At 50.8% G+C, this 25,302-nt stretch overlaps 1 protein-coding gene across 2 annotated transcripts; it reads right to left on the reverse strand.

Moving 5' to 3' along the window:
• Positions 1-24,087, reverse strand: LOC106838516 (myelin and lymphocyte protein-like). Of its 2 annotated transcripts, none has more exons than XM_070511741.1 (4): positions 23,815-24,047; positions 6,744-6,911; positions 5,445-5,576; positions 1-2,251 (listed from the first exon to the last, which is right to left on the reverse strand). In XM_070511741.1, the coding sequence occupies exons 1-4, from the start codon at positions 23,896-23,898 to the stop codon at positions 2,150-2,152; spliced, it is 486 nt and encodes a 161-aa protein (XP_070367842.1). In that variant the 5' UTR covers positions 23,899-24,047; the 3' UTR covers positions 1-2,149. The 2 variants fall into 2 exon arrangements, with proteins under 2 accessions (XP_070367842.1, XP_070367843.1); XM_070511742.1 differs by having other exon boundaries at positions 1,661-1,835; positions 23,815-24,087.
• Between the last annotated feature and the right edge of the window lie 1,215 nt (positions 24,088-25,302).

Below are 25,302 nucleotides of genomic sequence, written 5' to 3' on the forward strand. Positions count from 1 at the left end.
CCAAATCATGTTATTTTAACTGCCCAGGGCGCATGCCCTCAAGAGCAAGGACACTCGGCTGGGCTAGAAACACTTTCTCCCCTGAAAGGCCCCATTGTGACCCCGAACTGCTCCCGAGTGATTCCCAGAACAGCAGGCCCTTGTGTGGGCCCCGCAGGCCTGCTCACTCCACCCCCAGCTGGTGTGAGAACCCTCTGCTCCTCTGTAAGGTCAGCATAGGAGCCTTAAACCCCCCATTCGGGCTGCTGCCGGGCTTCTGATCAGAGATGCTTCTTAGAGTTTGGTTCTAGGATGTCGATGAAGCTCAGCTCCTGTAAATTGCATCCTCCCCAGAGAAGGGCAGGTCCAGTGGGACCGACTGTGAGCAGAACAGGGGCCAGGGGGCTGGTCCCAGAGGAGGACTGCGTGTGGATGAAGCCCCTCCCAGGCCACCCTGCCCTGCCCTGGGAAGGCCACCAGGAGAATGCCCCCAGGAGGTGCCCCAGAGCCCCATGAACAAGGGGGCCCCAGCCACTGCAGTCACAGACGACAGCCTCCAACACGTCCTGGGTGGACGTGACCCACAGCTGCCTCTCGCTGTGGGCCCTCCCCTGACGCACACCCTCAGCACATATTTGTAGGGACTGTGGTTTCTTCTGTCCTGCAAGCTTTGGTTCCTGGTCACAAAAGAGACATCAGCTTCTTCTGAATCCTTTCTTGTGCCCATGGAGGCATTCAGCTCTTTGTTCCAGGAGTTTAAAACGCCCAGTTCCTCACCATCTTTACAAAGCATCAGCTGCACTGGGTGGGACTTTGGCTTTGTGGGGCTGCAAAGTGGAACTTGGCAGTTGCCTGAACTGGCATTGTTCTGACTTTAAAGCTCACACCAGCCAGCCCCTTTCAATAAGGACCTGGACTTGGCCATGTGGCCTGCTGAAAACCCTGCCAGTGGTCTGTCCCAAATGTCCGGCTTCATCTCCTTCTGAAGGCCCACTGGCATCAGGGCCAGTGAAAGGTCTCCTGTCGATGTCACTTACTGAGCGGCTGGAGGACAGACCCTCATGGGGACAGGTCTGGGCACCCCAGAGCAGTCAGCAAGCACAGGGCCCCAGGGACAGAAGGAGCAGGCCCAAAATCCAGCTCCAGTTCTCCCTAGCTGAGAGAGTCTGTTTCCTCACCTGTAAAAGGACAGTCGTGGCATCTCCTGTGGCCACGGGGAGGACAGGAGGCTACAGAGATGTAAGGTGTTGATTCAGTGCCTGGCCCAAGGAAATTCTAAAAGCAGTTTATTATCCACATCACTAACTGGAACAGAACACACAGCCCACTGTCCACAACATCTCTGACCAGCTTCACAGAGTGAGAGGAAACTTCTATACCTTGTTTTCTTGTGGCTTGAGGACTGTCTAATTGAGCACAGACCTCTTTGTCTTGTAGGAAAAAGAAGGGACCCCAGGCTGGTACTTGGTGAGTGTCCAGAGGGTGAAGGCATCTGAGGCCCCTGGTAGCTGGGGAGGGTGGGAGACCAAGTGCGGGCCTCCCTGAGTGCAGTGGCCGAGCACACACAGCTGTCATCTGAACTGCCATTGATGCCACATCTATACAGTCATTCTAAGCCAAGGATTCCTCAGAAAGAAAGCTGGAAAGATGGTCCTGATACTGGGGAATCGAAACAAAATGCACAAAACACCCAACAAAAGTGTTGAACATAAAGGCACTTTGTAAAGTATTTCAAAGGTTTATCATCTTCCACCATGGATGTATGTAAGTACTTGTTGGACCAGTATCATCCTCATGACAGGTAGAATCTCCATGAAGACTTAGAAACACGCCACCAGATGGGGGTTCAAAAGAGCCTGTGGAAAATTCCAGTAGAGAGTTCTCAAGCTCCGGTCCAGGGCTCAGCAGGGATCTTTGTTTCGTGGTCTCTCAGATCACAGTCCCTACACTCCACCCCACCGCCCCCTTCCACAAATAGGAGATGACCCTGAAAGAAAGACGGCTCAGTAGTTGGAGGTTAAACGCAGCAGGTCCCAACCCTGACAGGAAGGACAGGGGCGAGTCAGCATAACACCCACAAGACACACAGCATTGCTCTTCTTTTGGTTTCTTTTTTCCACCTTCAAGAGCATTTCTGCATGCTGAAAAGCTTTGCTGCAAGGTGGGCCGATCAGTTATCACTATCTGAATCTTCACCTAAACTATAGTCTAATATGCCGCAAGAAGCACACACATGTTGCATGTATACCAGAGTGGCTAGGCACGAAAAAACCTGAAATGAAGATAAATGACCATTAATGGGCACGCATGGGGAGATGACTAGGCACGGGCTGTCCACACTTGGGTGGACACTCACGCTGAGCTTGGGGACAACAGACCCAAAGTGTGTGGACTGTCACTGTTTCCCATCACTCAGGCAGACATTCTTTCTCACTGAGCCCAGACGTGGTCCTGAATGCTTTCGGCACAGAGCTCCAGGTGACCTGATGACCCCCTGGATGTGGTGTGCAAGATTCACTGTCTCCATATCACATCATCATGCTGGTGCCACCAACTGCAAACAGGGGTCCTCAGAGGCCCCTCAAATGATACAGGCGAGTATCAACTGCTCTCCATGGGAAACTTGCTTCCTCCACACCAGGAAGAGCCGGGTCCACCAGCTGTGAGCCCAGCGGCCTCAGTTGGAGAACATGAGCACAGGGTTTGCTGGCTCTGGGTAAGGTCTCGATGCTGCCTGGATGTCCTCAGACCCATCAGAATGTTATTCTAGGATCATAATCTCACAGACACGGGCGAGGAGCCAGGCTCACAGGACTGAGGGACAGGGACAGGGAGGTGGGATTGTGAGATGCTGCAAAGGAGGGGCTCCTGAGAAAGCCGCTGGGAAGATGCAGGCGGCTGTTTAGATGCTGGGAACAAAGTCCTTGGAAAGGTAGCACAGGGTCACCTGTGGACAGTCAAGTCCCTGGGGTTGAACCCTGAGTGACCAGGACTCCTTCCCATGTGCACGGACACAGCTGATATTCTGAACAGAAAGGTGGGACTTCACATTGAACCGGGCTCGTATCCCCCTTGATGGTTTCAGCCCAGCGCCTCTGCCTGCTGAGAACATCGTGATTCCTGGTTCTGGCACTCCTGACTCTGCCTGGGTGCGCTCACATTTCTCCAACTCAGCTAACAGAAAGGGGGACACAATCAATTGTGGACTGGATAAAGAGACGCTGGGATAGTCATGAATGGAATACTCTACAGCAACGAGAAGAAACAGTCTGCATCTCCACCCAACAGTGGGACGAGCCTCACAAACCTAAGGCGGAGAGAAAGAAGCCAGAGAGAAAAGACACACACTGTGCAATTCCATTCACATGAAGTTCAAAAGCAGGCAAAATCGAGCTGGGGAGCTAGGAATCAGGCCCATGGTCATCCTTGGTGTGGGTGCACAGTGACGGCGGCAGGACAGGAAGGAGGTCTCTGGGAGCTGTTTATGATGCTCTATTTCTTAATCTGGATGCTTGTTACACAGAGGGGTTCACTTTATGGAAACTCATCAAGCTGTGCACTTGCATCCTGCTCACTTCTCTGGATCTATGTTGCATTTTCATAAAACATAAAGAGAAGTTGGAACACGGTAGAGCCCAGTGGTTCTCAGCTAGAGGTCTGTCCAGTGGGAAGGGCATTAATCCACCCCATCTGGGTTGTTCCGCCAAGTGCTGACCCACTAGCCATGTTCCATCTACATGTCATTACTGTTGTCTGCAATAACTTTATGGAAGTTGTTGGCAAAGGCCTTGCTGATGTCTGTTCAGAGAGAAGGCTTCTGGGGTTGGAAAGGGGCGAGGTATAAGGCTCTCTAGATGAGGGGAGATGAAACAGAGTCATTTGAAGGATGGAGGAGGTGTATGACCAGCCTCCCAAGAGAAGGAAGAGCATCCTAGGGGCTGCCTGTCTGTGCTACTGTTTAGAAACCAGCCATCTTGGGAGATGAGCCAATATGGGAGGCGATACCACACTGTGGGACATTTGAGGGGTGCAGGGAGCATGAGGTGGCCATGTTGATGGATCTGGGGAGCATGCTGGGAGCTTAAGAGGAGCATGTGGCTTCCCTGGGGCAGGGGATGGGCCCACAGGGACCAGCAGACAGGCTTTGAGGAACCTTCCTCAAGGAATCAAATAACTCCCATCCCTGTGGGATTTCTCTCAGCCTCTGCTCTGTCCTCTCCACAATGGGGAGATGGCACAGCTTTGGCTGCTGGAGCTGCTATCTTGTGATCTGTCATTACGTTTCACCTCAGGATTTCCATAATTCATAAGTTGACCTCTAGAAATCTGAAGAGTGCTATTTCTGAAACTTTTTCTTATTTTTTAAACAATACCCTTGGCTAGAAATACATCTGATATGGTGAGTCAGCACACATGTGCAAGCCCACCATGCACAGCTCTGGAGAAAAGTTTTACAAAACAATACATGCTCTTACTCCTGTCATTCCAACCCATTCCATAAAAAGGAAATCCAGGTCATGACCTCACATGACCTCCCCCATCAGTGGGTCAGGCCCCGCAGTGGAGACCGTTCCTTTTAGAGCTCAGAGACCTGCACACACCGTGCCCCCAGTCACACACAGTCGGCCCCCGCGTTTGTTCTGCTGACGGGGTGAATGAGGCTCAAGCCCTGCTCCCCCCAGGGCTCCTGTGAGGCCTCGGCAGGAAGCTGTTCAATATCCACAGTCCTCGAGGGGAAGGGACAGGAATCGCCGTCCCATTTCACAGAGGAGCAGGCCGAGGCTCAGGGAGCACAGGGGACGTGCACGGGGAGCTGGTGAAGACGTGACCTCCGGCCCCTCCTCCTCCCACAGGTGCTCAGAGCTGTGGGGCAGGAGACGCCGTCACGAGGAGCCAAGGCCTGATTGCACAGCAAACACCCACAGCTGGGTGTCTGGACTCACTGGGCCCAGAAGGGCCTCCCCACAGCCCACCCCAGAGCCAGGGCCTGGGGAGACCCCCGCCACTCGATTTTCACCCCAGGCCTCAGTCTCGCGCCCCTGACTGTGCTTCCATGGAAGACCGCTCAGGGGGCCAGGACACCCAGGGGCCAGACTCACTGCTCCAAGCTGGTGCTGAGGGTGCTGACAGGGCACCTGGCCTGACACCAGCCCCACCCATTCCCGGTGACCTTGGAGCACGTTATCCTGCTCGTGGTGCCCTGGCTCTCCATCTGTGAAATGGGGATGACACAGCGCCCACACCCCAGGGCTGCTGTGAGGGCTCAATACGATGGTTCACAGAGAGCTCGGATGGTGCCGGGCATCAGCAGTCCCGTCCTCACACACCCGCCCTCCACAAAGCCCACCCGGGACCAGACCCTGGGCCAGCCTAGGCCTGGGCAGCGCAGGGCAGCCTTCCACTCAGACCCTCTGTCAGCGGGCAGTGGGAGCTGTGCACACGGGTAGGCTGACTGGGGGACCCACCGTAGCAAAGATGTTTTCAAGATAATGTTGGTACGTGAAGTAGGAGCCCTCTTGCATGTTGTTGGTGGCCAAAGCTTCCAGGATGGAGGCGCTGAGGTAAAACATGGAGGCGAAACAGTGGTAGACTATGTCCTGCAGGGTCAGAAAGGGCGGTTGGAGAGATGAGGAGCCCAGACATGGAGACTTGGCGCAGCTCTGCTCTCAGCAGGGCTGGTCCATCCCACCCGTCCCCACAGGGCATGGCTCAGGATCCTTGGTCGTCTTCCACTGCTTCCTTTGACTCTCCCCACCCCATCCACCATCACCACACCCCCACACCCTTCACATGGAGGTTGTTTGCTCAGCTGAGTTTCATCTCGCTGGTTTGGGGGCAGAGGAAGGGATTCAGTGGAGAAGGGACACTGCTCTCCCTTGAGGGGGGATCAAGTGAGGGGGGCAGCTGTGGAGTTAATAGGTAGGAATTGGTTCTGGACCTGAGAAGTGTCATACATGGTCACAGTCCTAGTCTGGATGTGGCCTCGGTGACCAGTGCAGGGGAGAGAGGCCCAGACCATTTCCATTGTTGTTTTCTTGTCATTTGGGTTTTTTTTGTGGGAAAGGCAGGGGACTCCACATATGTTTACAAGGAAAAAAGTCCTAGACCGGGGTTTGAGTGGCTGTAATTGGGAGGTGATTTCTCAAGTGACAGAAGGAGACCTTTTGAGTGACAGCCCAGGCCAAATGACCCCACCCACTCCAGAGGACATAAGGGGCAGGGGTCCATGAGTAAATTTTACCCTCTTGAGAGGCCTTAAGCCAGAATTTATGCAGAACAGAGACCACAGGTTATCCTTCTCCCCCATCAGCTCCTCTCTGGTGACCCAGCTTTAGAAGCTGTGACATGGAGCTGGGCAGTATGCATGGCCTCACATAGGCAGCCAAGGCCAGCCCCCAGGACCCTGCTCCCAGGAGATGGAAATCAGCCCTCCTGGATGATGGGAGGTGCCAACAGGCCCCTGGCAGGTGCAGGCAGGATGGGAGGGGGGTTGGGCTGCTGGTTACACAGGAAAAAGGCAGTCACACAGGAGGAAGCAGAGCAGACGGTGACAGTTAACCTCTGCCGTCCCCTTCTCCTGCCCTCCTGGCTGCAGGGAGCCCTGGGCTGCTGTGCACAGCTCGGAGCTGCAGGCCTGGCCAGCTCAGCCTTGGAACATGGTGGGAGACGTCTACAGGGCAGCCTCAGCCAGCACTGGAAAAGCCAGCCTCCCAGGGGAGATGGTCCTTACCAACCCTCCTCAAACATCCAGGTCTGGGACTCACCAGGATAACCCAGGAAGTCTCCTCATAGTCACTGCCACACATGTACCAGAAGAGCAGGACAGTGGTGCCCACGGAGCAGAACACAGACACGAACATCACCCAGCCCTGGGTCAGGGGGAGGGGCACCAGGGACGAGGCGATCAGGATCCACACGAGGCCCCCTAAGACCTGCAGAGGGAAGGAGGGCAGGGTGAGCATCGGGCCAGGAGAGCCCATGCCCAGGAAGGGCCAGACCCAGAGGTCACACTGGGGCACGAGGGGCAGAAAAACAGGAAGGAGGCAGAGAACAGCGGGGGGCATTTCCTCACCAAGAATGACTCTTTCAGCCCCAAGGCTCTAGGCTGACTCTCCAATCTCAGTCTTGCCCAATCCTGTGCTTCCTTGCCTTTATTCACTTTTTAAATACAATTTATTTTTTGTTATTTAATGAGTACTTGTATCACATTTATATGCCAGCCACTGTCCTAAGCACTTTACAAATATTAACTCAGTTAGTGCTCTTACAACCCCAATGAGCAAGGTACTGACCATTTGTCAGATGGGGAAACTGAGGAACATGGAAGTTAAATAATTCATCATCCCAAGAAAGAACTTCTACCAGCCAGTAGTATTATTAGAAGGGATTATATCCTTCCTAGTGTGTTTGATTTAAAAATATCCTTTCTTTTATGAAATGGTAGTGTCCAGAAGATTCTTTTGGTCTTTATTGCCAAAATAAATTAGCCACATTGTGTCATTACCAGTTTTTAAAATAATTGACCCCTTAAGTCCCCAAGTCCAGGAAGTGCTCTGAGTGCTGGCGCTGGGGCTGGAGAGAGGGCTCAGGGCAGCCGGGCTCCTTGGGGGGCTGAGGATGGGCATGACAGAAACACTCCCTGGTCATTATTCAGAATACACCCCAGTTATCTTCACAGAATCAGTGAGCCCCAATCAAAGAGGAGCATAAGGACAGACATGATGGTCACAACACCCCTCAGTGCCACAGTCCCGCTCCCCCTGTGGACAAGCTCACCCCAAGCTGGGACTCTCTGTACTTCTCTTCCCTTCTACTTGTCCATCTTCATCCCATTGACATCAGCTCAGTCTCATCCACCATCACCACCCAGAATATACAAGTATGTACTGGGAGCCTTTGGGGAGAAGAAGAAGAAAAAAATGGAAAAGGCAAAAAAACCCCAAGACCCAAGGATAATGTACAAAACTAGACCAAAAATTTCCAGACTTAAGAGTTTACATCCGTGGTCTACCGGATCAAATGATTTTTGTGAAAAAAATTTCCTCAGGAGATAGTCATGGGGGGAGCTCTCGTGTAATCTCAGAGACGGTTCTCTCTTTTTCTCTCTGAATTAATCCACAGGAGGCAGGCGAGGGTGGTGAAGGGTGTAGACTTTAGAGCCAGAGTTACCAAGTTGGAATCAGCTCTGTCACTTACTAGCTGGGTGGCCTGTTGTCCCCGGGCGAGTCTCTTAACCCCTCTGTTCCCTCTCTGAAAAACAGTGATAACAGCAGGACTGCCTCATGGGGTTGGGCCCGAGTGCCTGGCACGTGGGGAGCACTCGAAGTGCTCGCTGTCACAGCTGTCATGTGATGAGGCAAAGCCTCCCCTGTAACCACGTGACATCTCAGGAGGGCTAGGATCTCACCGTGCACAGGGACTCCTTCCTCATCCGGGTGCGACCCAGGATTTAAAGATAACTTCAAAATCAGCAAAGAGACAAACCTGTGATCTCCCAGAAACCAAAAGTGGAGGAAAATGTGTGTGCCTCCACAGAAGGACACAAAGGACGTAAAAATATGAGCAAGTCCTCCTGCAAACAGTGAGCCTCGGTCACAAAGGGAAAGGGATCCTCCTGCACGTTCTTGAGATCCGTGTGGCATCCCCCTGCTCGTGCGGGGCTGGAGGAGCTCTGTGTGCACAACCGTCCAGTGTTCTTGCTGCAGGACGTGGACACCTGAGGTCAGTGCAGAGGAATTGCTCATATTCTCTGGAATTTTCTCGGGGGCTCCATCTTACTGTGTCAGGGTCTCCACAAGCAGACCCTCTTCCAATAACAAGTCAAGACATGAACCACAGAGCACTTCCCACACAAACGTCTGGCTTTACCCAGCAAGATAAACAGAAACAAGAAGGATCTGTGAAAAAGTCCGTAAGCCACCTCTAAGAGACAAAATCCGTGGACATGTAGACCAGACGGGAGAGGCTTCTGTGCAAGGAAAACAAAAGGTATTGATGGGAGTCACCAAATAGGTGAGCGATGTGGTCAGCTAACAAAACAGGTGTGCACCTGCCAACAGTGAGAAGAAACCCACATCAACGGCCCGGCGCTTCTCTGAGGGTCCCAGGCGTCTCCCTGGGGAGTGGTGGTGACTGTCAGTTTCACCCTCTGTCTGCCCTTGGGGTCAAGGATTCTCTTGTGATTCATAAACATTGTCCAGGTGAGAGACAAAATGCTAGCCCCTTTCCCACCAGTGCATGCTGAGAACAAATGTCTCAGAGGCCACGGTCTGGGCCGGGACACAGGCAGACTCGGGGTCCTGGTGGGAGACCAACCATAAGCAAGGGTCTGCAGGACAGGAAATCGGTGCCTGTAGGTGGGCTTCTGAGTGGAGGCATTCGGTGAGCTGGGCCTGAGGGACAGAGGACTTAGCCCCACCATGCCACCTGCACCAAAGGAGCATCACAAATGGAGAGCAGCGAGGACTGTGGGGCTGGTTCTGGAAAGAGTCGTAAGATGTAAAAGCTGGGTGGTTCCTTCCTGCCAGGGCCCTCAGTCCAACCGTCCCTGGCTTATCACCAAGCAGCCACAGGGCAGGATGGAGGCTGGGGAAGTGGGGCACAATTTTGTGCCAGAGAATGTCCCCTCCCTGAACCAACGCCCTCCCAGACGGTGATGCGTTGACCCTGATGACAAATCAGTTTTAAAGGTTTGCTCCAGGCCCACGGGAAACTGGTCCCTTTGCCTTCGGGCAGATGCAGCAATTTGCTTGGCTCTCAGAATTCAGAGCTTTCCCCCCACCACGCCTGGCACCAGCCTGGCAGGGCGGTGCAGAGAGAGGCTCAGGAAGTCCCCACCCCCAAGGCAGAAGGCAGGACGGGACTGCCATGGCCCCCTCGTCCCTTTGGCCACCCCCATCAGGCTGACCAGGGGCAGCTCCGAGCACAGGAGCCACTGGAAAGCCCTACAGAGGGGGCTGTCTCTGCAGTACTTGGGGACCCCAGGGACAAGTCATGTGTGCCTCCACAGCCCCGCCCACCCCCTAATCTCACTCTCCCCCTGCCTCGTGCACCCTGCCCGGGAAGGGCATGGAAGGTCAAAGGTGGCGGGGATCAGCCTCACGGCCCATCCTGCAGGTGCCCCCTTTGAGCGCGGATCGGCCAGTTGATCGGAGCAGGTGTTTGACTTATTAGTAAATTAATGATAATTGCACCTAATGGCTATTGAGCAGAAGCTGCAGGCACCACGTGGTTTGAAGAGCTTTGCATACGTTACACTCACTTAATCCTCACAGCAATCCTGGAGGCCGGTGCTATTACAGCCCATTTCATTGATGCAGAAACTGAGGTGCAGTGGCCGCTCACACTCCCACAGCTGCTGAGGGCCAGCTCTGACAGGCTGGTTGTGGAGCCTGGTCGGGACGGCCCTGTGTGTGGCAGTCACCCAAGGCTACACACTGGCAGTTCACCATGAAACCTTCCGTGGGTAGGGCCATTTTGTAAATGTCCATGAGAACAGTAACACGGAGGGAGAGGAGACTGCCCAGTAGCCTTTGTCCTGCTCCCTCCTCCCTGAGTCTAGAGGAGCAGAGAACCCAAAGGAGGTGGTGATGGGAGGCAGCCTCCCCTCCCCCACCCTCCACTGGCTAACAGGCTCTGTCCCTTCAGAGGAAAGAACACCAAGGTGTGTGTTTAAGACCAAAAACAAGCAAAAGATCTGAACCCTGAAGGACATCGCTCCCTCTTCGGCAGGCACAGGCCTGTGGTCCTCATCCCCGGGTCCATCAACATGACCTTTGTCACCCCACCCCCACCCCTACTGCCAGGGTCAGGATGTGGCCTTCATCTCCTGTCCTTCCTCCTTTGCTCTTTTCCTGGAGTGTCTCCCCCAAAGCCTGTGCCCTGGACCCTCTAAGGACCTCCTTCAAAGGTGGATCCAGGAGTTTCAGGGTCCTCCCTCTCCCCATCCTGCCCCCTCCCCTCCAGCCGTACAGCCTTCTAACAGGAGAGGGACTCTGGGGTGCAATTTCAGGTCAGCTGAGAGGGGCTGGGTGGCCCTGGGCCTTCCTCTTTCCACTGCCGGTGCAGATCAAGGTGTCAAGGCAGGTGACAAGGCTTTTCTTCTGGTTCCTGCATATGTTCTCAGGCCCAAGGGCCTTGGTGCCACAAAGCGACTCACCACAGGGGTGGCTCTGCTCCAATATGGACAGAACAGTAGCTATTAATGAGCTGGGAGTGCTAGAGAGCCTGGAGCAGAGAATCAAGGCCAGTCCATCCCCCTAGGAAGTCATTATGCTGCTGGGGCCCAGCAGGAGCCAACCAGGAACCAAACCTTCCACCAGAATGCAGAGGGCAAGTCAGGGCCCAGGACGCAGAGAACCCAGGGAGCTGCTCCTGCTCCCGGGACAGTCCGAAACCTGTGAGGAGTCGGCCACACTTCTCCATGGCATCAGTGCTCCAGGGACCAGGGGATCTTCACCCACTGTGCTCATCCATCAGCACCTGAGGAGGACACCTGCTCGGCCATCTCATAGGGCCTGCCCTTTGTGGCCTTTGTTCTCAAACGCTATTTCCAGGGACTGAGACTTGAGAGGCCAGGAGGGAGCCGAGACGGGCTTGTGTCACAGATGGGAGCCAGGGCTCAGCTCTGAGTCCATTAGGATTCAGCCTGCAGACTGTCTAGACTGGCTGGCCCCCTCCCACCTCAAGGCAGGGCCCAGGGGGGAGCAGTCCCCCACCCCAGCCCTTCCCTCAGAGGATGTGCCTGAGCCCAGAGCAAAGCCAAGCCATTCCTAAGGCTGCAGAAGTGGCCTCGGCCAGTTGCACAGTGCCCTCTCCCACTCTCTCTGGGCCTGTGGGTGCCCATTGAGAAACAAATGGCAAGCAATAGCATATACTGGAGTATAAGAGGAAACCATTTGGTGTAAAACTAACTTGGCCCGATCTTGTTTATCCAAAAGGGCCTGACGTGGCCGTTGAGCATGCATTGTATATTTGCTTTAAGCATTTGCTATGTCCCAAAGATAAGAACAAATGTTTAAGATAAAGATGCAACTTCCCCCTCGTTGGCATTTCCTTAAGGATAAACATCTCTCCCTAGGCTAGGAACTGATTGCTGTGCTCACCTGTGACCACCCAGCTAGATACAGGAGATCTGCCACCTGCTGCGTGAATCACTCTGACAGCTGGGCAAGCTCATGACTGTTGTAAAAGGGACATCCCTGTCATATGTGATGTATGCTCTTTGTTCTGAGACGGGATATAACCACTCTGTGCACCCCACTTCTTTGGTGCCCTTCCTTCCTTCCTCAGATTTGGCTCATAATAAACTCACACCAATTTTGATTTATAGATTGGTTAAGAATTATATGTGTCTACATTTCTTGGTGTAGTCAGCATGATTTCAGAGAAACCCAGCAGAGACCATCTGGAATCTATGCTGAACCGGCATTCAGTACCAACAGGGACCCATTGAGCCCCCTGGATCACTGCATTCTTCAGGTGACGCTGGTGAGTTCTCCTGAAACCCAGACCTCCTTATTTTAAGTTGATGGTCCAGAGCTGTTTGAAACCTTAAGACTAAGTGTCTTAAGCGGGTACTGGTACATACCCTAGGTAAGAGGAACCTGGGAATGAAAAACCTAGGGGGAATTTCCTACACAGGGGAGCCTAGGAAAACTTTGGAGTGAGTGGGGCAGGCTGACGTTTTAATTTGGCTTTAAACTGGAAAGAATTTATTTATAAATTCTGAACAAATTGCTTGATAGAGAAATGAGAGACTGAATATGTTCAGCTCCAAAGGAAAGGGACATTGCTCCTCCAAGCCGAAGGGTGTTCTCAGGTGACTGAGAACCTTAGCATGACTTTGGAAGATCAAATCCCTCAAGACATGTATCAGTCCCATAGGGAACTCCACTATCATTCATGTTAATTAAAGGTTTGTCTAGGGAAGCACTTATAAGGGTTGGTCACTCACATTCCAAGCCCCCATGGTGGTTTTAGGCTGCCAGAGGGAGAAACCAAGGCATGTAAGAGAGTGTTTATGACCTTTCTCTAGGGAGTAACACTCACAAGCAGCACACTTCTGACCCACCACACTGTCCCTAGGAATTGTTCAGACTTTATAGCCAAACAAAAACCTAAAAGAAAATTGGTAAATCAAGCTTCTAAAAAAGCCCAACCATTTCCCAAATGTACAGCCTCTCCTCTAAGCTCCGATTGGCTTCATGTTGAGACTTGCAATTGCTTAACAAAAGGGGGACTATTCCCATCCCAGATTCCAAAGACTGAGAGAAAGAAAGAATATGGGAAAAGAAGTTTTTGCAGATGTCACCTGCCATGAAAACACCCTTACCCAAAAACCTAAGGAAAATTTTTAAAACAGAGGCTGCAGAATCTTCATTGTGTCTTGTTTATGTGTGTGTCTTTATATGTATGTTAGAAATGTGTGATATCTGCCTCCAGATGGTATAATTTCTGAAGAGCTCTATTCAATTGATTTAAAGTAAGCACTTACAAAATTTTTTTCTAGATGCAACTAATCCAAATGTCTTTCAAGTTAACATGATATGAAATAATAAATAAAATAATAAAAAATAAAAGCTTTTTTAACTTTGTTGGTTTGATTAAAATAGGAATGTCCTTAGAGTTATCAGCATTGGCTATGATGCAGACATGAAGCCTTTATTCTACATTTACTGGTCAAATAAGCTGATGTTATCTCTATTACGAAACTGGTTAACAAAAATAATAACTTAAAATGATGGCTAATTTTGTCTAATGTCTCATGAAGTCTTGTATGCAATCTAAACAATTATTGAGAACAAATAACTAAATAGATGTGGAAAAGATGAGTGTTGAGTGAACTTTTAACAATAATTATGCATTATGCTCTATGGACTTAAAATAGCTTCCAATGTCTCTTTGGTAACTTGAAACTTGGAAGTTTTTCTAGGTTATTTTAATTGATACAAATTCATTGAATATCTAGGTCATCTCTAAATAAGATAAAATATTGAACATTAATTATTTAATATAAGTTTATCTACTCTTGTCTCCTTATTACAGACAAACTAAAAGGTGTTTAGGTCTATGAGTAAACATGTATTGTACTTTATTAAAAGATTGTACTATGAAGTAACATGTTTTTAGAAATTGTAAAGATATTTATAAATTTGCCAAGCCACAGAATTCTAATGTAAAAGACAGTTTAAAATTACTTACTTCTTAGTTTTCAGTAAAAAAATTAAAGTCTATAAGGATTAAAAATTCTAATTAATATATGTGATTAAAGCTACTAAAAATTAAAAAGGAAAACATCTTTGTATTTAAGGAAAGAGGTATATTTTCAGTAAAGAAGTTATAAGTAATGGAAATATTTTTGTTTGTTTTGTTAAGAAAAGTAAATTTGTCCCAAAGTAATAGGAGGGGAAAAAAGGCATGTGACAAGTTCTGAATGTAAAAAGAAAATTGTAGAAGGTTGATGGAAGTAAAACCCTGAGGAGTTTTGTACATGGTCAAGGTGGCTAAGACTGAAATGAATATAATGAAGTAAATGAGTTTTAGTATAAAAAGTAAGCTGGTACGAGCATTAGAATATGGCTTTCTGTCTTAAATGGGAAATTTTTCTTAAACTCTCAATCTGCTCTTGATAAAGACGTTATAAAAGGTTTTTCTTTATTTTTGAGTAAGTTTACTTAAAAGAAAGAAGATCTAGGTTTTGTTGAAATAATTCCTTATGTTCAAAAAGACTGAGGTCTCTCTGTTAAGGTTTTTGATTGTTTTAACTCTCTGTTTGCCCTTGACTGTTTCTGTCGTGACTTTGGTTAAATGGATAACTAAGCATTATTTCACAGCAGCCCTTGTTTCACAGTCACAAGATCAGCAACCCCTTGATCTTTAAACAAGTATTCTAAAATCTTTTGATATTTTGACAAACTCCCCATAATTCATATCCTAAATGGAGTCTTTCTTTTGGCTTTCTTCTTTGAGAGGTTTCAGAGAGCCCCTGGGACTTCTCAAAGAAATTTGTTCTCTCTTCCTATAAAGGGAGGGATGTTAATTAGGCTTGTTTGGTATGCTAAATTGCATGGGAAGCATTGTCAAGTACATGATGATAAACCTTAGTCTATATTGTGTAGGTAGATATTATTCACTATTTTAACCCTGCTACCTTGCTTTCAACATCACAAAAGGAAAAGACCATGACTGCATCCTATTATTTAATTGGTTTATAGATGGGTCTCACTTAAACAATAATCAAGGACTTTACCAAGCTGGAGATCCTGTCCAGCTCAAGAATACCTACTACTTTCTTTCTTTCTTTTTTTTTTTTTGTTTTTTTGAGGAAGATTAGCCATGAGCTAACATCTGCTGCCAATTCTCCTCTTTTTGCTGAGGAAGACTGGCCCTGAGCTAACATCCATGCCCATCTTCCTCTACTTTATATGTGGAATGCCTGCCACAGCATGGCTTGACAAGCAGTGCCATGTCCCCACCCAGGATCCGAACTGGCGAACCCCAGGCCACTGAAGCAGAATGTGCGCACTTAACCACTGTGCTACCGGGCTAGCCCCCCACTCCTTTCCATCAGCTCTGCTAACCCAGTGAAAGATGTCCTTCTTTAGGCTCAAGAAATTGCCATGGAAGAACAGAAGTAAAGGTGGCAACAAAAGGGGGGAAGATGATACTTTTGGAAACTTTCTCCCACAGTGGTTCATAAAGGCTATCCTGGTTGTGCTATATGCCTGAAATATTATCGAGGGAAACTGTTTCATGAATCACAAGGTGACTTTCTCCTTCCTAAGGGACCCTTTGAAGTATGGCAATTGGACTTTGTCCAAATGCCACCATCTCAAGGATATAAATATATCTTGTAATGATCATTATGTTCTCACTTTGAGTTGAGGCTTTTTCTTCGGAAGGGCAATGGCTTTAGGTAAATTACTATTGAAAAGGATGATTCCTGTTTGAGTAATTCCTGCCGAGTTACACAGTGACCAGGGAACTCATTTCACCAGACAAATAATTAAATCTATTTGTAACATTTTCCCAATAATGCAGCATTTTCACTGCATTTACCATCCCCAATCCTCAGGATTGATGGAAAGAACTAATGGCACAATTGACACTCAACTGGCAAAGCTTTCAGAAGCATTTACTCTCTCACAGCCAAAAGCTCTTCCACTTGTGCTCCTTAATCTTAGATCTAATCTTAGATCATGATTTTGGTAAACATTAGCTATCTTCTTTTGAAATACTAATAGGACAGCCTACGCAATTAGATGAGTAATTATATGAACCAACTTTGCTTAATGGTGATATATTATATTGTTCTCAGGGTCTCATTACGATGCTTAAAAGAAATGAAAGGTTGGTAGCTGATTCTTTTCACAGAGAGCTCCCAGACCTTTAAGATCATGGACTATAACCTGGGGAACTTATTTATGAGAAGAGGCATCAAATAAAAGACTCTTTGCAGCCCTGTTGGAAAGGACCACACCAGGATGAGAAAAAGATGCATCTGTTGTAGACAGCTGTCCCAAGACTCCAGACCAGGCCTGTATTCCCAAACTTATGTCACCTCATTTAAACCTTTCTTATGCTTAAACTGTATACCTGTTTTATAATTGTTCCATTTAAGATTTTAAAATACTATCATACGTAAGAAAGTGACTGATTTGGAACATGAGTACAATGTTTGTGCAACAATCTAAAATTAATTGAAAATTATATAACATATGAAATGCTTCCTCTGTTAATATGTACACCTCTATGCTTGATCACTATATCTGACTATTTCCCCCCATTGTGGACAACAGGGCAAATAAATGAAATAGAAGCCTAGCACTGAGGGACATGATGGACCCAGGGCAGGCAGCAACCACCCTGGTGCCAAGGGACAATATTTTGACCACCAATGCTTTCTATCAAAAGATTATAGATCAAAAGGGAAAAATGATAAGTAAGTGGCAAACAATAGGACATATTGGAGTATATGAGGCAGAAATTTGGTGTAAAACTAATTCAGCCTAAACTTGTTTTTCCAAAAGAGCCTTATGTGGCCATTGAGCATGTATTGTATATCTGCTTTAAGCATTTACTATGTCTCAAAGACAAGAACAAATGCTTAAGATAAAGATGTAACTTCCCCCACACTGGCATTTCCTTAAGCATAAGCATCTCTCCTTAGACTAGGGATTAATTGCTGTGATCACCCTGTGACCACCCAGCTCAAGACAACAGACCTGCCACCTGCTGTGTGAATTGCTGCGCTGTGCCAGCTGGGCAATCTTGTGACTGTTGTAAAAGGGACATGCCTGTCATATGTGATGTATGCTCTTTGTTCCAAGATGGTATATAACCACTCTGCACACCCCAATACTTTAGTGCCCTTCCTTCCTTGAGCAAGGATGGCCCCAGGCTAGTTCTCAGATCTGGCTCATAATAAACTCACCCCAATTTTGATTTATAGATTGGTTGTGGATTATTCGCCTCGGCACAATAGTCAGCCTTTGATTCTGGCCAGACCTGAGCCTGAGCTCTCCCATGACATGGCATCTGGGACCCTCCTACTCTCTCCTGAATGCACTGGGACAGAGAGGAGGCCTCATACACCCCTGACATTACCCCATCTACATTGAGCCCAAGAATGACTTATGGAAAGGTTAAAAGCAATCTTTCTCCAAGGAGCTTGGTTGTGATGTCATATGCATGACCATCACAGAACTGAGTCCACCATCACACTTAGCAGCTTCCAGACAACAGCTCAGAGTCACTGACTGCTAATCAAACCAGGCCTCTGGTTCTGGAAAACTGTAAAAGTCACTTAATTCACAGAACAAACCCCCGAGAGACCACTGCCTGTAATTCCCCTCTTTAGAGAGGAGGAAGGAGAAAACCCGGGCAGTGTCCTCACCCCTTCTAAACAGCCAAGAGAGGGGCCCACAGCACAGGAAGATGACACAGGGCCAGGGGTCAGTGGGCACAGCCAGGGAAGGCCAGCCTCACCCACTGTCCTGCACTGGCCAGCAGGGCTGCCCCTACTCCCTGGGGACTGTATGAGTGTCCTTGGCTGGGGCAGCACAGCGAGGGTGCCTGCCCTGAACCCAGGAGACCCTCAGGACCCTGGCTTCCCGCCCCAGCTTCTCACTGAGAACTGTCCCCACTGTCCTCGCCCCCATAACTACATCGAGGGGGTGCGCTGGCCTACCGATGCCCACTCCAAACCTCGCTGGATCCATGGGGGCTGGGCAGTGACTATCAAATGAAGATTCGTGGGTCTGCCTTGGATGTACTGACTCAGAACCTCCAGAGTGTGTATGTGACAAGCAGGCCTGGGGGTGTGAGCTCCCCACTGGCTCTTAGCTGTCCCTTCACTCCCTGGGAGGAGAGCAGGGGACAGGCCTTGCCCAGGGTTCACAGGTGGGTGGGGTCCCCTGTTCATGATCCCTCCTACTATGAGCAGTTCATCTCAGGTGTTGGAGTGAATGCAGGAAGCTGGATGTGACCTGCTGTCACTGCAAGAAGTCCCACCCTGGAGACCGGGGCACCTGGGCAGCTGCCGCCCCTCTTAGAGCCTCAGTTTCCTTCCAGCTCAGGAAAGTCAGGTTTCTGCTTCTGCATCTCTCAGCCTAGGAGTCCTCATGGGGCCTTCTCTGTGGAGCCGGAATGTGGGTCACTCACCAGAAAGCTGCTCTGTCACCCTGCCCGCCACCCCACTGCCCCATCCTGGTTCTGGGGTCTGAGAATCCCAGACAGGTGAAAATCTAGGGCAGGTCCCAGGTCACTCTCAATTAACAGGAAGTCCCCAGTCCCTTTGGGTCACAGAAATAGGCTCATGTTAGTAACTACTCCGTCCAGTTCACTGTAAGAATGGAAACTGCACACCGACTCTAGGTGGTTCCCCCATCCTACCCCACCCCACCCCAAAAAGTGCACCCTACAAGCACTGCCTCCCACCAGGTGACCCTACCCCTCTGAGTCCCCAAGCTCCTGAGGGGCGCATGCAACGAGGGGGTCTGCCCTGGAGAGAGGGTGGCATCCAGCAGGCTCTGTCCACAGAAAAGTTCTCTCCATTCCAGCCATTCTTTCAGGGGCTGCACTGCACACAGGCTGGGGGGAGGGAGCCAGGTTAATGACTTCACAACCCCTTTCCAGGCATTTCCTCCCCAAATTCTGAAAGTGTGGGACAGGGGGATACCTCCTGGTGCTTTGTGAGAGAGGTTTCCTCTTGGGGCTGGCGAGAGCTGAGACAAACAGCGTCCTAGGTAAACATCCTGTGCTGTGAATGGGGGACTGAGTGTCAGGATGCCCCTGGCTTAGAAGGGAGGGGGAGGAGGAAGAAACAGAGACTGTGGTTGCAAAAGGAATGTCCCCCTTGGGTGGGGACAGGGGAACAGGCCAGAAGCAGAGCCCTGGGTGCAGCTGTTGGGGAGGGGAGACCCTGGGCGTTCCACCGGGGTCTGTGTGGGGTGCACTGGGACCCCACTGCCTGCAACAGCCGCATGGCCTGTGGGCTCCGGGGGCTCAGAGAGGCAGTGTCACAGCCCTGGCTGGGCTGCCTTCCACCTCCCGTGAGGACCATGAGCTTTCAGAGGGCAGGAGCTCTGGGGTGGGGTGCTGGGCAGGGCAAGGTTGCCAGGCCCCACCCTGAGCCATCGCCCTTCCCTGCTCTGTGGGCAGTGTCCCTGCCTTGGGGGTGGGGGGAGCCCCACCCTGTTGGTCCTGGAGGCCAAGGGTTTCACATCTGCCCCTCCCAGGCTATTGGGAGCTCAGGCATGGAAATGGGAACTGTGAGTAATCAACTCACTGGATGACAGATTTAAAAACTAATCAAGCATTTTACACCCATTGGATTAGCAGAAAATCATAAAGTCTGATGATGTCAGATGTGGCCAGGATGAGGGACAACGGGGACTTTCATCTGCTGCTGGTGGGAGTCGGGAAGGTCCAGGGTTAGCCTGAAGCTTATACAATTTGGGGACCTTCTTTATAAAAGAATAAAAAGTGACTCCGAATCTTGGAAGGGGCCTGAGCAAGTAGGGGTCCTGAGCCTAATTAAGCTTCATACACTTCCCAGTGACTCCGCTCCTGGGCTGTGTAAATTGGAATAACCCTTTTGGACAGCAATGTGGTAACTCTGGGAAGATGAAGACGTGCGTTCCCTATGACCCAGCGAGTCCAATCCTCTGTGTGTCCCCCAAGAAATTCCCAACATGTAACCACAGAGGCAAATACAAGAATGTGCTTTGGCAATGCCGTCTGCAGCAGCAAAAAGCCACAGATTAGATATAACCAAAATGCCCATCGACAGAAGAATGGATAAACAGCGTCAACTGTGTATAAACGTCAAGAGTGTATAAACCTCAACACCGTTGCATGGAAAGCTCGGTGCAGAAGGACATGACAGGATGACACTATTTCCATGAAGTGTGAAAACACAGCAAACAGTGCCCTGTGGAGCTCACAGGCAGTCAGGGCGCAGGGAAGGGCTGACCCTGTCTGGGCATCAGGACCACCACGTCCAGCCCGGGGCTCCTGAGGATGGAGGGAGGGGAGTAAGACAGCGGCACATCCAGGGCTTAGAAGCCTCCTGAAAAGCTTATTTCCTTCATACTAAAAGGAAATCGGGCAAAATATTAAGATTTGACAAAGCTGAGTAATAATTACATGGATGCCTATTAAAGTATTATATATAATATTTTTTTCTGTAATATTTTAAATATTTTTTAATCATTGTTCTTTTAAAACAATAGTTCACATAACATAAAGCTAACCATTTTAAATTGCTCAGTTCAATGGAATTTAACACATTCACGATGCTGTGCAGCCGCCACCTCTATGTAATCCCAAACATTTTCTCCCCCAAAAGGAAACCCCGCACCCATTACGCAGTTGCTCCCCATTCCCCTCCTCCCAGCCCCTGGCAAACCACCAGTTTGTGCTCTGTCTATGGATTTGCCTATTCTGTGTATTTTATATGAATGGAATCACACAATATGTGACCCTCGTGTCTGGCTTCTTATACTCAGCACAGTGTTTCCAATTGTGTGGGATGTCTCAGTGCTTCCTCCCTTTCTAGGGCTGCATAATATTCCACTGTGTGAATAGATCACAGTTTGTCCTTTCATCCATTGACCGGACATTTCGGCTGTTTGGACCTGCTGGTTACTGTGAATAGAGCTGCTATGAACACGCATGCCCATGTGCCTATTCAGGTCCCTGCTTTCAATTCTTCTGGTTACAAACCAGGCGTGGAATTGCTGGGTCATACGGTAACTGTTTTGAGAAACCACCAAGCCATTTTACATGCCTACCAGCAATGTATGAGGGCTCCAATTGCTCCACATCCTTGCCTGCACTTGCTATTTTCCAGTTTTTGATAATAGTCATCCTGATTTCATGTGAGCTGCTACCTCACTGTGGCTTTGATTTCATTTTCCTAATGACTAGTGATGTCGAGTATCTTTTCTTGTGCTTGTTGGACATCTGTCTATCTTCTCCAGCAAAATGTCTTTCAAGTCCTTCCCCCACTTTCTAACTGGCTTATTTATCTTTTGGTTGTTGCCTTGTAACAGTCCATAATTAGAAATCTCTCCCAGGGTGGCCAGCGGCTCCTCAGGCTCTTTAGTTCTCTGCTCTTTCACACACCCAAGCACATCCAGCTTCATATGCACAAAGTGTGCAGAGGAAACGTAAAGGACAGGTGTCTGCCCTCTTTCCTGTTCTCCCTGCTCCCTGGGCCCCACCGCCAATCTAGAGAGGAAGAAAGAGATTGGAGGTAACAGCTGAGACATCCAGCATCTCTCGGGAAGTGGGGGTCGGGGTCGGCATCTGGGGAGCAGGGGCTGAGGTAGAGGTGAGAAAACAGCTTCTAAGACAGCTGAGAGGGCAGGACAAGGTCTGGACAAGGGAGAATTATTTCTTCTAGAAGCCGCTACTGTTGCAAGTCACAAAACTGCCCTGGAGGAGAAAGTTTCCACTAACCCAGGGCTCTGAGATTTCCCACCCCCTGCTCTCTCCTTTCGCTTGGTGGGATTTTGGTGATCCTCCTGTTCCCTCCCCCACAGAGCACCCTGCCTGGCTGGGCTGTCCCTCCCCCAGGGGCACTCCTTCCTCTGGGCTGGGACACCAAGAGGAGGCAGTGGGCACTGGGCTGTGCCTTCTGTGAAGCCAGGTCCCCCACACCCGCCATCTCCTGCTGCCACCTGAGCCAGCTCTTGTGAAGGCAAGAGAAGGAGGTGCCCCAGAGTCTTCTGCATGGAGCCCAGCTAACACCCTCTCACGATTCTTGTCACAGTGCTCCCCAAACAGCTGCAAAGGCAGAGGAAGCCCCTCATTAGGGGAATGGAAGAGACACTAGGAGGACCTTTTGTTGCTTAAAAATCCCTCTGCCCATCACGCCTCACGGTTAGCCACCATCACTTTTGGTCATGAATCTGCCTTTGTAAACACAGTGGCCTCTGATGGAACCACCATCACTCATCCCGGGTCCTGGGCGCTGTGCACTCATCTTCAGACGTCCAGCCTCAGGCAAGGACAGGCCAAGCGCTGAATATACGCACCCTGAGGAGCCACTCGGGGAAAGAATGTTCCAGTGGGTACAAGCCCCTCCCCACTCTGGGCCTGGGTGTCCCTATCTATAAATGGTGGGGCTGGGCACAGTGGTGTCCAGGGTTTCTTCCAGATGTCACTTCCTTGACCCTGGGTGGCCCCAAGACTTGATGTCACTCTGGATACACACAGGTGTGAGCTCAACTCAACCCTCACAAATGCAGTGATACGGGGCCACCAGATGACCTCGGTCCCCTTAGCCCTTTCCCCAAAACCTCCATGGATGACAGAGCCTGCTCCCTTTCCTGGTCACACCCTCCCACCTCCAATCAGGCAAGAAGAAGCTGGGGTCCTGTTTTTAAACAGTCAGGTTTGAAGACAAACTTCCAACCAACTCTTCCGCATTGGGGGTGCAGGAACGGAGTCTCCGTGACTGCATCGCTGGGCACCCACAGAATATGCACAGCAGCCCCTCCCAGGTAAGGGCCTGTGGCCCCTGGGGAGTTTAGCCTGAGGGCGGTCTGAAGTTCCTGATACAGTGAGCACTGTACCAGGAGCCCAGGGTAGGAAGCGTTTTCCAGCAGCTAACAGCTGACCTGTGTGGCTGCAGCCGAAGAAGGAACCAGCCACAGGTAGGGAGGCCACTGGATGGCTCAAGGTCAGCCAAAGCAAGGTACCAATTGGGCCGGCCTCTCCCCTCCCCCTACTCCACACACAGGGCAAAATGACTGTGAATCAAACGATGGCCTGTTTTATTATTTCCAGATCAAAGGTGTCGCAAATATATTCTCTCACCAGAAACCTTCAAAGGCCAGAAGAGAATACTCCAGATTCAGCTCCTCCCTCACCAGCCCAGTCCCCAAACCTCGGTTGGTGATGCTCAGGCTTCTTTTGCTGATTTTTGTAAATGAAATCCTAACCCTGGACAAAGCTGGCCACCTCTACAAGGACGTCCCTGTCCCATAAGGGCTTCCTCTCCGCCCAGGTTAATGGGGTCAGGAGCACAGCTATGGAACCAGCACACAAGGAAGGACCCTGGCCTGCTCCCAACATCTGACCCATGCTGCCTGCGAATGTGGTTTTTCCACCTAAATCCTGGAGATTGTTTCCCCCTTTGTCGTTGGTCTAAAAGGGGCCAAACCACTGGGGTAGGGAGAGACATTCCTCACCCTGGCCCTGCCATCCCGACGCTCCCCGGACCAGCAACTTGTGGATCTGGTCAGAGGTCTGTGCGGAGCCCCCGTGATGGCATGCCACAAGGCCCATCCCACTCCCTCCCAAGCTTGGGCGCCAGCCACTCACAAGCTCCCAGAAGAAAAGCGCTGGGTATTTGATGAAGACTCTGACGCCGCTGGGCCGGGCCATGCCGGCATGCTGGCGTGCCATCGGGACAGGAGGCTCGAGATTCTGGTTCCACGCTGACCGCTCACTTGCTCTCAGAGCCCAGTGACCTGGTCCCCCCGCCCAGAGCGGATTAAGAGCAGAAGCGCCTGGGACCCAGGAGGGAGGAGCCCCGGGCCGCCGCCTGCCCCGCGCAGTCCGTGCCAGCCCTGCGCGCCCCAAGGGACCCGCCAGACTGCCTGGGGCGCCGCCCAGAACCGCCCGAGGGCGCGCAGCCGGCTTGCAGAGCTGGGGTCGGGGCCTGACTGCTGTGTCCCAACTCCTGGAGCCAGCACCCGTGGGGAGCAGAAAAAGGCGCTTTGATGAAGAGTTTCGCACGCTTTGCCCTCTTCACAGGGGATCCCCATCCCTTAAGAACGAGAACCATCAATAATTAGGCTCCCAAAACTCCCCACCGCGGCACCGCTCGGGTCACCACTGCTTTAACTGTTCTTAAATTGGGTCGCCTTCATCTTTCACAGGGTGCCTTGATATGCGCGACCTCCGCCTCTGGGCTCTCTGTGGGACGAGGTCCTAGTCCTGCCCGCAGCTGCAGGCTGGGGGTCTGCCGGGGCCCTGTCGAGACCAGCTCTGGCCACCACCCCTCCTCCCCAGCCTTCGGAGCCCGCGTCTGGAACTCTACACCCACAGTCCTCTCGACTCGGTGCTGGAGCTTCAGTCTGTCCGTCTGAGGGGAGGTGGCTGCTCTCAGCCCTGCCAGCCCCGGAGGAGGGCGGTGGAGGCGGCGCTGGGGCCGATCTGCATTGAATCCAAGGGACAGGAAGGGCCGCCTCGAGCAGATCCCTGCCCTTCTCTCAGAGGGGGCGGCCCTGCGTCTCTGCGGTGGGAGGACTCCCCTCCCCGTGTCCTTCCACTACCTGTTGCCTTTGGGTTTTTGTTTCCTGGACCACAATTTCTTTATTCTTTTTTAACTGTATTTTTAAACAAGTATCACATTCCAGGAGTTTGCCTGGTTTTGTTTTTGTTTTGTAATTCAGATACTACTGCTGCAAAACTCATACAAGTCCTAGAATCTGCCCGCAGTCCAGGGCAGCCCCAGCTCAGACTCCCCAGCACTTCTGTGGCTGCACCCGCAGCGGCACCAGGCACCGCACCCTCTCTCCAGTGGGACCCTCACTCTTTCCCTCTACACAGCTCTGTTTCCTTCCCAGTCCCTGTGGAGAGAAGTCAATTCCTGGACACATTTTCCAAACAAAACAAAACAAAACAAAACCCATGCCATGAGCTGTCCATTCTGACCACTCATGGAGAGGGACCAGGCATTTGAAACGAGAACATCCCACTGCGCCTCTGTGAGCCTCCTATGGGGCTGCTGGTCTTCGTGGCCTGAGACCCAGGGTGCCCATCCTCTTCTTCCCGAGGAGACTCTGGTGGGGACAAGCCACAAGA

The sequence above is a fragment of the Equus asinus genome, chromosome 6 (assembly GCF_041296235.1).
Source record: "Equus asinus isolate D_3611 breed Donkey chromosome 6, EquAss-T2T_v2, whole genome shotgun sequence".
Lineage (NCBI taxonomy): Eukaryota > Metazoa > Chordata > Mammalia > Perissodactyla > Equidae > Equus > Equus asinus.

Bases quoted from the DNA above. Each gene is read 5' to 3' on its own strand.
- LOC106838516 (XM_070511741.1), bottom strand. From the start codon at position 23,898: ATGGCACGCCAGCATGCCGGCATGGCCCGGCCCAGCGGCGTCAGAGTC. The intron at 6,912-23,814 runs GTGAGTGGCTGG...TTCCCTCTGCAG, and splicing joins CGCTTTTCTTCTGGGAGCTT to GTCTTAGGGGGCCTCGTGTG. The intron at 5,577-6,743 runs GTGAGTCCCAGA...CTGACCCTGCAG, and splicing joins AGACTTCCTGGGTTATCCTG to GACATAGTCTACCACTGTTT.